This window comes from Sycon ciliatum, chromosome 6 (genome assembly GCF_964019385.1).
Source record: "Sycon ciliatum chromosome 6, ocSycCili1.1, whole genome shotgun sequence".
In the NCBI taxonomy this organism is placed as follows: Eukaryota; Metazoa; Porifera; class Calcarea; order Leucosolenida; family Sycettidae; genus Sycon; species Sycon ciliatum.
Window position 1 is genome coordinate 3113869 of NC_088648.1, and position 12730 is coordinate 3126598.

General features: G+C 50.8%; 2 protein-coding genes across 2 annotated transcripts; both read left to right on the forward strand.

The window, feature by feature from the left end:
- Positions 1–877: 877 nt before the first annotated feature.
- LOC135819170 (metabotropic glutamate receptor-like) lies at positions 878–7855 on the forward strand. The gene is made up of 4 exons (XM_065332328.1): positions 878–3533; positions 4293–4450; positions 5203–5312; positions 6812–7855. Exons 1-4 carry the CDS (start codon positions 1005–1007, stop codon positions 7774–7776), a joined length of 3762 nt encoding a protein of 1253 aa, XP_065188400.1. The 5' UTR covers positions 878–1004; the 3' UTR covers positions 7777–7855.
- A 2752-nt stretch (positions 7856–10607) lies between these two features.
- LOC135819171 (peptidyl-prolyl cis-trans isomerase H-like) lies at positions 10608–12400 on the forward strand. The gene has a single exon (XM_065332330.1). It carries the CDS (start codon positions 10757–10759, stop codon positions 11288–11290), a length of 534 nt encoding a protein of 177 aa, XP_065188402.1. The 5' UTR covers positions 10608–10756; the 3' UTR covers positions 11291–12400.
- Positions 12401–12730: the final 330 nt, after the last annotated feature.

Here is a 12730-nt window from a genome sequence, read left to right on the forward strand (position 1 = left end):
TATCGGCAACGAGGTGGTCGGTATCTTGTGGCTGCAACTCCGCCTCTGGATTTTGTATGTGTTGAAAAGGCCAAAGAGAAGGTCAGTCGATCACTCCTTGGCTTGAGTCCTTCCTACAATAGGCTACATGCCATGGCATGAGGATACCTGAGTACTACTACTAGTACTATTAGTCCTCACTCAGTAGTGGTATGATGATTGTCTTGATGAAGGTCTGGTCAGTCAGTCGAGCAGCCAAGTAATTTTATATTAGTTAGTGCAGTACTGACCAGTGCCAGCACTGGCAGTACTGTAGTACTAGATACTGGCAGTAGTAGTGCCAAGCCAGCAGCGTTGCAGGAGGAATGTACGGAAGTGCGCGGTCGAGACGACAAAACCTTCGTGTCCGAAGGTTCCCTACAACTTTACAAGGCTACAGACCAGTCAGTACACGACACGAGTGGTAGGTGAATACGGGTATGTAGCAACGACATGGATACAATCGTGTACTAGTATAGTAGATGCACAGGTATATCAATGTGTACAATTCATGTATAAATGACCGAGAGTCGAGACACTTGATCACCGACAGAACTGAGTGAAGTTCAAGTAACCCATGCATGCATGCCATTGCCCAGTGTCAGTGCATGTATGTGCGTCCTTGTCCAGAAATATTTGGCTAAAGATTTTTAGGTCTTCTGCATCTGAGGATCGAGACTAGCGCGTGCACGGGAAAGAGGTGTTCATGTTTTGATGCTTAGTCGTGTGCGAGCAGCTGTGCGCTCCGAAATCCTTTACGGAGGATGTGGCTGTGTGAGGCGGAGATCATCGTCTGCCCAGCCGCGACCCCAATAACCATGATAACCTTGAGGTTCCGTTTTGCAGAGCACACACGGTGACAGTCTGCGTGTGGCAGATCACCAGAGCATGAGTGCGCCAGACCTGCACGCAGCAGCCTTATCTTGTCCTTGTCACTTTTCAACGGAGCTGCCGCACGCGCCGCTGCGGCATGAACCTGTCAAAAAATGGCTGCGGGTGAAAAGACAAGCACTTCCTCTTTCTGGATTGGAGCTGTGGTGTGCCTATTGTGTTGTGAAGCAGCCGCTGCTCTAGCGTCGTGCGTGCCCAACGTACCGTCATACCTGCTGCCAAGTCAACTGCCCACATCGCCGCTACCACCCGTACCGCTGGATTTCGTCGTGTCCCAGTGCGCTATCCGGGATTCGCAGTTTGCTGCCGGCCAGGCGCGACTGGCGTCTAAACTCGGCAATGTCATCGTGGGCGGGCTGTTTCCTATGCGCGTGTTGCGTGGCGAGGGCGACTTGCCGTTCGAGCGGAACGTGACGTGTCGTGTGGATGGCGAGCAAGTTCAGCCGGCGATGCTGATGACGCTGCTAAGCGTCCTGCACTACTTGGACAACGACGTTGGCGTGATAGGACGGGCAGTGGACGGCTCGCCGCTCACACTGGGCTACGACCTGCGTGATTCGTGCAGCTCGCCGCTGTGCGCCGCACGTGAGACCTACACGCTAACCGAGCACTCGCTAGTCAGCCGCTGCGCGTACGACACACACTTCCCGACGGTGTGCCGCATGCCGCTGTTCCGCCTGCTGCGCGCCAGCTCGTGTGCCAACGCCAGCGAGCTGCGCACCATGCTGGAACGACAGGGCACGGGCTATCGGCAACGCCTGCCGCCGGCCAGCCTCATCCTAGGCCCGTTTCACAGCCGCATACAACAGGCAGCCAGCATCATCTTGACCGTATACTCCGTACCGGCCATAGGCATCGGAGCGGAGACGGCCCACCCCCAGGAAGCGCTCATTAGCGCATCGCTGCTCCGGCACGTGACCCCGAGGCCTGGCGACATGGCACGGGCCGTACTCGACGTCCTGGTCACGTTTGATTGGTCCTATGTCGCCATGGTCACCCAGGACACGAACTACTTCATGAGCATGATCCGTGCCAACCTGGTGTCCCAAGTGTCACAGACAAATGTCTGCGTGACAATTGATAGTCATCTATCCGGAGAAGAGTCGAACGGGTTTGCCATGCGCGGCTTGGCCAATATGCTGAACAAGCGGCCACGAGTGCAGGTGCTGGTGCTGCTTACCGGACAGAGGGTTGCCCGCGACCTGCTGGACACGTTACACCGCGGCGGCGTGCGTCCGCTGGTGTTCATCGGCATGGAGACGTGGGTCAGGGATCACTACGTCATGACGCATCCGGCCATCGCGTCACTACTCATGGTCTCGCGGCGCGCCACGTCCGGATCGGGGCGGCGTGCTGGAGAGATCGTCCAGGGCATCCTCTCCGATGGCGTGCCAAATCTGCCACCGGAGCTGCTGCCGTACTGGGAGCGAATATTCCGCTGTAGCGCGTGCAACGGCAGCCGAGACGATACCAACTCAACCATGGTGGATCCCGCAGTGGGTGGCGGCGGTGGCGGAGGTCCCGCTGGTATTGGGATCAGGGATGTCAGGGAGAGTGTGACACTGACCAGTCAGTGTGGTCCGTTGCCAGCCGCGTGTGCGGGTGATCAGGCGTCGCGACCGCCGTGCACCATGGACGAGATCGGCGGGCAGATCAGCGGCGTCGAGGTGGATCTGCTCGCCGATTACATCCTACCGCCGGTACTGGATGCTCTGTTGCTGACGACCACCGTTATACGCCGCACCCTTGCCGACTTCTCTCACTTATTTAACACGTCAAATTACGCCATCGCTCTGCCCACCGACACCAGTCTGCTGCACTTTCAAGACGCCATTCGAACTACTAGCCGGGAGACCCGTCGCTCACCCCTTATACTCTCTAACGTTCAGACGGTTGAGCTTCCGGGAGGACGCGGCACGGAGAAACGGCTCAGGACGGTCGGTGCGTGGCGGCGCGTGCGGTCAGGAGGCGGCAACATTCTTGTTCTCGACAACGCCACTCACATCCAGTGGGGTTCATTGTCGCGCGGCGGCGGTGTTGGGAGAGAGAACGCACCGCGCTCCCAGTGCAGCGTACCCTGTGAGGATGGCTATAGCCCAGTGTTGCTCAGTGCCATTGACCCGTGTTGCTGGAACTGCACTCGCTGCGCCACGCATCACATTCGCTCGGCCGCCGCCAGCCCGGAAACGTGCCAGGAGTGCGGCGCGAGCACGTTTACAAACGCGGCACAGACGGCCTGCGAGCCGCTCGAGCTAACCTACGCCGCTCTCCCGACCCCGGTGGCGGTGATCTGCACAGTACTGGTGGTGTCCGCGGCCATTCTCTTCATGATCACGTTCGTCGTGTACGCCATGTATCGCGCATCGCCGATAGTACGTGCGTCCGACTTCAAGCTCACCATGCTCTTCATCTTCTGTCTGTTTGTGGGCGTGCTGACGCAAGGTGTGTTCATTCTGCGTCCGGACGACATCATCCCGTGCAGCGTAAAGCCGCCGCTGACCTACACATGGCAAGTGGCGTGCTTCGCGGTCATGCTGATCAAGACGCGCCGCATGGCAGCGCTCTTCTCGCTCAGTCTGCGCCAGCTGATGGCGGACTCCAGCAAGCTGCGTGACCATCAGCAGGTCAGTGCCAGGGTGTCTCCGCTTGCGTAGCCGTATATTCTTGGTTGCATGGCAGCATAGGTGTATGTACGCGCACGTGCACGTATGTGTGTGTGTGTGTGTGTAGGGGTGGGGGGGGGGGGGGGGAGGGTGGTGTTGGGCCTTTCTCTGCGTTATCCAGGCGCATAGCCTGCATGGGGCACGTGCACCCCCTAACATTTTTTTTACCTAGGTTCAGCATTCACATAATGATGAATGACATGCATCAGCCATCCTACACATATGCAGCCATGCACCCCCCCCCACCCCCCCTAAAGGGGGACCAGATACGCCCCTGTTATCTGTCTACTGTGTGAGGGGTTTGGATGCCGATGATCCTCCGTCACTCAGTCAGATCAACCTTCTCACACAACATCATGTTTTTCTTTTTGCAAGTTTCTATCCTGATTTGAGCTTCGGCGCTCTGTGATCGTGAGAGCTTGGACAGTTCACTTGTCGCAAGAAGGCAGCAATGCCTGTTGATGAGGTAAAATAAAAATATACCAACAACCAACCATATGAGCAGGGGAGCATATAAACAAAGTGTGCGGCACTCTGCACTACAATACGCAGCTCTCCAAATGCTGACTCTGTGCACCCTCTGTGCTGCTCTGCTTAATGCATGTTCTGTGTCACTGGTTGTCAAGGCAACTGGACCAAAGGCGGACTGCATTCACGAGATCTGATTTCAGCGGACCCGTTTTGTTCATTTTCCCGACGTGTCTGGCCATGCACTTGCAGGTGTTGTTTGTGGCTATCCTGACTCTGGTCGGCTTCGTCATGTCCCTTATATGGACGCTGACCAACCCGCCGAGGAGCGTGACGGAAGTGATCACCGCCCACCAGACGGTGATTCTCTACTGCTCCACCAATATAGCTTGGATTCTTATTCTGGCAAGGTGGGTACCCGGTCAGGCTAGTCCACGGGTAGTGGAAGCACCTACCGTATTTTCCGGAGAACACACCGCATTTTTTAGAAACACTCAAAATTCACCCCGAAAAAGTCGGCGCGGTTTATACTACGCTGCTCAAATGAACCGTGAGATACTAGTGCGGGGTAGGCACAGTCTGTATACTAGTGCAGGGTAGGTGCAGTCTGTATTTCGCAACCAAAATCCCGGGTGCGGCTTATAATCCAGTGCTGCTATTACAGTCAGACCTCGCTTAACCGCACACATCCGTTTTCAACAAATAATTCATTGTCCGGATAGGTGAGGAAACCGGAAAGACGAACACACATGCTGTATGTATGCATGACATATGCTGTAAATCGGTAACCGACGATTTTCTTCCAGATGGCGAGGGATCCGGATGAAAGAGGATCGGATAAGCGGCAAGGTCTGACTTTACTCTGGAAAGTACGGCAGTTCTGCTGGTTTGTTTAGTCTGTTGTCCGTCAATGTCATGAGTACGGGTCGCGAGCCCCGGATGATCAAGAGTTTTCACAACTGAGGTGAGCGAGCCCGCAGAGTAAAAAGGGTGCGTCTTGTCCTGTTTTGAAATTGCGTTTCCTTCGCATTTCCTATTCTTCGAGTTGCATAATTTTTCGCCAAAAACTGTTTTAAAATACCCTTTGATAGATCATGATTGTTACATCCCGCTGGATACATCCTGGATATGCTATATGCTGTATTTTGTTTTCACTGTACAGTTATCTGTCATTGCTAAACATCTTGACACTGGTGCTGGCATACAAAACACGCAAGATCCCGGACAATTACAACGAGGCTGGATTTCTGTTCTTGGCTAGCTTCCTCTCAAGTAAGCGACATTGCATCAGTGGCGAATCCAGCGATCTCTACAGGGGGGGTCCAGTATAGTCAAAACTGAATAGCTTATACATGTACATGGGCACGCATATGGTTGCCAGTAGTACATTTACGAAATTTAGGGGGTTCCGCGGAACCCCTGGAACCCCTCCTGGATCCGCCCCTGTGCGGCATGGCAGTTGTACAGGCGGAAAACTTTAGTCGAGGGATGATTTCGTCCAACTTCAAAGAACGGGAGTTTTTCTGGTTGAAAATTTAGTCCGTGGACCGTAAAATCTTATTGAAAAGCTGGACAAATGGACTGACAGTGAAACTTCAGCAATAGTGCATTGATGCATGGTCATGATGTACTGTAAAAGCAGACATTTCCGGCGGTGTTTTATTTTCGGTAACTTCGGTGCCGACAATTTTTACTTAAAATAAAATGCATTGGAAATTTCGGTACTAGTACACTTGCTTAGAAAACGGGTTAACCGAAAATTTCCCTCCACCGAACAGCCAATTTTGAAGAATACCGAAAAGATTACACTACCGAAAATTTCTGCTTTTACATTACCATAGAAAATGCTGTGTATGTTTCGTTCGCGTAGCAGCATGCTCATGATGCCGGCAAGCCTAGGTATGACTTCGGGGAATTTATTCAATTCCTCTACTCCAGTCTAGCTTGTTCTTTGATTCTGTTTTTTACAATATTTTTTAAAGAGAACACAAACCTACAAATCATGTTGAAAGACAGAAAGTACATTGGACTGGGTAGGCGCTATCCACAATGCCAGTTAATAGCTGTGCTGACGAAATACATGGACTCTGCCGACCATGGGTCTCGGCGTCACAGTGCCATGTATGCATCAAAATTTATAATAAATTTATAATGAGCCAACATAAGAAAGTGACTAAAGACAAAAAAATGAAATAAAAAATGAAATGTAAAACAAGACAAAACAAGAAGGGAATAATAATAGTGGAAAGCGTTGTTGTTTGGTCTATCCGTATGTTGTTTGTCTATATATATGTGTGTGTGTGTGTGTGTGTGTGTGTGTGTGTGTGTGTGTGTGTGTGTGTGTGTGTGTGTGTGTGTGTGTGTGTGTGTGTGTGTGTGTCACTGGCCAGAAAAAGCCACTTCATAGCTGTGTGGTGTAGACCAGGCTGAATAGTGGCGGCCAATTCTTCAGCCTTGCAAGCTGTTGAATGGTGCAATCCCAGCACAAGTTGCTATGGCTTCTGCTCAGTAGTAGCATCGCTATCATCGCCTCCGGCGATGGGCGTCCAATGGTCCAATGGTGTGTGTGTGTGTGTGTGTGCGTGCGTGTGTGTGTGTGCATGCATGCGTGGTGTGGACGTGTGTGTGTGTGTATGTTGACGTGAGTGTGTGCATTCATGCATGCACGCGTGGCGTGTCTGTATGTTCATGTGTTAAGTTTCCATGTGTGTTCATGTGTTGTCTGTGTGTTCATGTGTGTGTCTGTGTGTTTGTGTGTGCTGATTTGGCAGACTTCCTGTCGTTTGCACTGCTGCCGGCATACTTCGCCACATCGGACGAGACCATCCGCCCTCTACAGCTTTGTATGTTCAGTACCCTCACACTAATCACGCTATGGGCTTGCGTCTGCCTGCCCAGAATGTATCGACTCATGCAGGAACCGAAAGGAGGAAATAGCCGACATCGCAGCAGTAACGGCTTGAACCGATTGCAAAGTTTCCACGCCGGACTCCAGTCTTCAGATCAATTGTCGGGTTTGCGTCCAGCCCGCCTGCTGAGTCCGAGCGAAGGAAGTGGGGATTCTGCACACAGTCGTTCAAACTCGCCAATCCGTGCCGATGCCATCCTAACTAGTTCTGAACACACGGCTGTTGCTCTTGAGCAGTCCGCCGAGTCACTTCTGTTGGACTCTGCGCCACTGGAATCGCAACAACAGCATAAACTGCAGTCACAGCTGAGTGGTTGTCGAGATATCTCGCACACCTCTAGCCTGGACGACCCGGATGAGCCGGTAGCCATTCAGGAGAGCAACATGATGGCTGATGATGACCCAGGGCCGCTGGGTCAGCTACGTAACATGAGCGTTGCACCCACGGGCACACAGCTCCATCTTCACCAGCAGCCGGCCGTAACACACGATGGCAGCGATTCCCATGTTGTCGTCACTACTGCGGAGGAATTCTCTCGGCGGCTGCGCCAAGATTCATGCCCGGCTACCATGACAAACTCAGTCCGCACCAAAGCCAACCAGAAACTAAGTACAGACCAGACCAGTGCCGTTCGGCGCCGCTCTATCTCAGCATTTGAGCTGGGGTCCAAGGAGTCCAAGGTGGCACGGATGTCGGCAGAGTCACCCGGCGATGAATCTCTGTCGCTGTGGCATCAGCTGAAAGAGTGGGCTGGCTTCGGTGACACCGTTCCACCTAGCTGCAATCTCCGGGGTGAGCTGGCTGGGTATGGCGAGGAGAGTGAGTGAGGAGAGTGAGTCTCTCTGTTTGTCTGTCTGTCTTTCTGTCTGTCTGTCTGTCTGTCTGTCTATCGTCTGTCTGTCTGTCTGTCTCTTCGTCCGTTCAACCGTCCAAGCCATTCTGAAGAAGACCAATACGGTTGAAACGTTTTACGATTCGTCTGCGTATCAAGTATTGCTCCTGTTGTCTGGTTCGACTGCACACTGTTGTACATTTGTCCGTCCGTCCGTCTCTCTCTCTCTCTCTCTAACACTGAGGCACACGTGCATACACGTAATGGGACCGCATAGTGACGTTTTGGAAGCAAGTAGACAGGGCAGGTGTGTGTGTGTGTGTGTGTGTGTGTGTGTGTGTGTGTGTGTGTGTGTGTGTGTGTGTGTGTGCACATGTGTCAATTGTTTATTTGATGATATCTTGAATAGCATTGCAGGCAGTACTGGTACATCACAAAACGAAAGTAATTATTTGACACGTATCACAGTATTAAAGCACACGAAATACCCCGAGCTCCATATGACACAGGAACTTGATAACATGTTATAACTCATCTGGCATTGCATTCTAACGGCCATGGCAAGGTTCATGATTATTGCAAGCGGCAAAGCATAGATTTTTTGGATTTGCGGCAAGCCTATAAATTTTGGTTTTAATGCTATTGCTCACCTCATTGCGGACATATTAAAATAGGTAACCGTGGTTACTGTGTCTTAGTTGCCATGGTTGCATTGAAATACAGTACAGTCTGTATCGGCTATAGCGTACCCTTTTGATTTCCGTGATTTTATCACTATAACCGATGCATCACTATATGCGATACGATCGATTTTTTTCGATCGACACATGAAAGGCAAGGAAATATTTCCAGCATGGCGTTTTGACAAATGAGCATGCTGCATAGTTGACAGTGCCCGCATTTCCAGAAAAAATTCTGTTATGTACATGTACATGAGTCACTATCAAAATAAGCAACGTGAAGAAAGTAAAAAAAAGGGCCTTTGATATTATTGCAACATGTATTTTAAAGTTATCACTATAGCCGATTATAATGTAGTGTGTTATGCATGTTTTGATTGTATGTTGCCATCATATTATCCGATATATCATTATATCCGATAATATTGGTTATAGTGATATTTGTACTGGATAAAATACGTTTTGCTTTTGATATTTCGTACCAATATCACTGTAGCCAATATATTCTTATATCCGGTCACTCTATAGCCGATACAGACTGTAATTCATATTTCTCAAGGTTTCTGCAGGGCCAGAAGACCTTCTGTGTAACACTTGATGTTTAGCCAATTTGCTAATTATTAAGATGATGATTCGGACAAGAGCGTCATGGTGTGTACACGATTGCGGCAGGTTTTGTGAAAGGCAGTGCGGTGCTGTGGATTGTGTCAAGAGTACTTTACTTATATGTGCAACTTTGCTTATAACGACACTCGGCCGGGCATCAGAAAAATGTCCTTATTCGCGAAGTGTCCTTATACCCGAAGTCTCATTAGAATTATGTATTACAGTTAGATGGGACTTTGCTCTGGGCATCGAAATTCTGTCGTTATTCGCGAATTGTGGTTATATCCGCAGTCGTTATTAGCGAAGTTGACTGCATGTGCAACTGCTCTTGGTTGTATGGCGGTGTTGTAACTTGTAATACATCATGACGTACAATACTCAATTGCATAACAGTACTGTATAACAGTGTATACTGACTATAACCAGTGTGCTCAGCTGTTTTTCTCAACCCTCTTTCTGCTGTGGGTGCACCGCTGCGTGACGACTCTGACGAGTTCTCCCAAGCCGGCAGTGCAGTGTCGTTGGTGCCGCTATATTATGTAGTATTGTGCTCTGTTGCTCGAGCACTGTTACATAATATAGAATCAGCTGTACTAGTATTCTCGGCTTATCGAGCTGCACTTGTGTCAGTATATCTAGACAATAGCTCACCGTATACTATTCACGGTGCTTGAGTCCGAGAACACCTGCCACTGCATGCTGCATGAACCGCATCTTGTGGCAATCAGCGGCCTCATGGATATTGCATTGCATCGAGTCGGTGAATGAGAAGTGTGTGGTTGCAGCTCTTCCCAACCCGAGATGCCGGTATGTAACTCGTTGTCTCAGTGACGTAAGTAGTACATGCACTCGCGTGCCCCGGCTCGTGTCTATCGGCCGTGATAGGCTGGCGAGAGCCTCCTTCTCCCTCCCGGACCAGAGGCGTCCGAAGGTATTTTAGTGTGCTACGGTCAGCGATCTGAAGCACTTATTTACTTGTGGGGGAGGGGTTGCTGAGCCAATTTTTTGGGAAATTTAGAGCCCAGATCAGTGTATTTTATTGATTCACGGGGTACTTGGGGCAAAGGTGGTACCGTCAATACCATAGTGACCGTACCGTGTCCGACGCCCCTGCGGACACCCCCTCCCCCCCCCCCCACGGCCACACACACACACACACACGCGCGCGAGCACGCATTCATACACACATAATATTATACACACATACCGTATGATTCGTTGACACACCCATTGTCGTTTGCTTTTGTTTTGCTTCCCCTCTTTCCGGCCTGGGTCTGGGGCCAGGCCGCAAGGGCCACAACTCGGTCGAACCGTCTGTGTCAACAGTCAAGTGCGGTACTCCGACCAGTCGACGTCCGCGCGTTGTCCGCCAAAATGTCTCATTATACAGTGCAGTGTGTTCGTCAGTTCAAGGGTGTGTTCGACGTTCCTCTGATGGTACGCGTATGTGTCACTCGGCCCAGTGTCTCTCAAGTTTTTGTTCGACTTTTGAAAAAAAAAATCATACCTGTTTGCACATCTTGCATTTGCTATAGTATTATAAAGCAGAAAGATTTGAATTGTTTTATTTCTCGTCCCTATCCCTTTCTCTTCATTGAGGAAAGAGTGTTCCCTAGATCCCTGGCGTGTTAGTATCCGAGTGAGGCCACTGCGAGTCCTGTAACATTCGGGTAGATCTTGCAGTCAAGAATGGCGTCAGCTCCCACGAATCCCAGTAACCCAGTGGTGTTTTTCGACATCAACATTGGTGGCCAGGATATAGGACGAATGAAGATGGAGCTGTTCGCGGACGTCTGCCCGCGCACGGCGGAGAACTTCAGGCAGTTCTGCACGGGAGAGTTCCGGAAAGAGGGCGTCCCGATAGGCTACAAGGGCGCCACTTTTCATCGTGTGATCAAGGATTTCATGATCCAGGGTGGCGACTTCGTCAAAGGCGACGGAACAGGCTGCGTGAGCATCCACGGCACCTCGTTCCCGGACGAGAACTTTAGTCTGAAGCATACTGGCCCCGGATATCTATCCATGGCGAACAGCGGAAAGGACACGAATGGATGCCAGTTCTTCGTCACCTGCGCCAAGTGTGATTTCCTGGACAACAAACACGTTGTGTTTGGGAAGCTCATCGATGGATTGCTGGTGATGCGCAAGATTGAAAGCGTACCGACCGGCGCTAACAACCGACCAAAGCTCCCGGTCATGATCAGTCAGTGTGGCGAGCTATAGTGACCGCTGCCATCCACGCCTTGGCCGAAATGAATGTTTCCGAAATGGACACGTTGAGTGCACTATAATGCACTCGTACTTGTATCCGCATGAGCCCGACTCGATTTTTCATTCAAGACGACATTCAAGGACTGAGCTGCTCAGTGCCTGCTCAGAATCATGATTGGCAGCACTGACTGTGGTGCGTTTGGGGATGCGTTGTCAGCCAGCAGGGGACACACGACCTGGTGGTCATCCGATCAGTGCAGGACATACGACCAGCATCTAGTATTGTACTAGACCGCTTGAACTGGTGCACCCATTACCAATGATGTGCGCAGGCGCATGCACACGTGAAGGCAACTGCGCTGGCAGGACTTTTCTGCCCTCAGTTTTTTGTCTTGCGGCTGTCATGGCAACTCAACGCTATGCTCCTGCGGTTGCCTTAGCAACTCCACGCTGCACTGTGTAGGCTGAACCCGCACACATCGTTTCTCTCTGAGCTGGAACTCTTCTTCCATTTTCTTTCGTTGTGTTTGTGTTAACTGCCTTCTGTTTTAAAACGCATCCTGCACACTATGTTAGCTGAGTGCAAGGTATCTTGATGAACTGGAGGTATGTTGGGCAGTGCGCCTGCAAGTAGGGCTAGGGGCTCTTGTCCTTGCACCCAGGCGATACTGGTGCGCACCATGCCCGGTTGAGCATGGAGGACCGCTTTGTGTGTGTGTTTGTGTGTGTGTTTGACTGACCTGCTCCCTATCCTAGCTGCTGAGTGGCGCACTAGTCGTACTGCCAGTGAACAGCCATGACAGCCCTTGAGCTTGTGATATTTGTGTGTGTGTGTGTGTGTGTGTGTGTGTGTGTGTGTGTGTGTGTGTGTGTACCTACAAATGTAGCACGCTTTGCCCTATTCTGTTTAGCTAATTCCTGTCATGGAACTGTACGAAACACAGGCGGGCTTGTACATCTCCCTAGCTCCAGCCTTCTTCTTTTCCTCTTTTCTGTGTAGTTTCTGATGGTTGACTCATCTCGGATTCTCCTTGACGAATGAACAGTTTGGTTGTGGTTGTGGTTACATTGGCTGGTCGTTGAATGCCGTTCAGTGCCGTTCAGTGCTGTTAACGTGTCTCACTTGGGACTTCGTTGTGTGGTTATTGTGTGCTGTTCTGCACCTGCTGTACAGTCGACTTCGCTAATACTGACTGCGGATATAACGACAATTCGCGAATAACGACAGAATTTTCATGCCCAGAGCAAAATCCATTCTGCCTGTATACATAATTATAATGAGACTTCGGGTATAAAGACACATCGCGAATAAGGACACTTTTCCGATGCCCAGCCGAGTGTTGCTATACGCAAAGTTCACTGTGCTGTGTCACAGTCTCATTTCATTCGCATTGCCTCTCTAGCTTTACTCTACATACATGGAAGTTCTTGGGCCGGGAGGATTCTTGCACA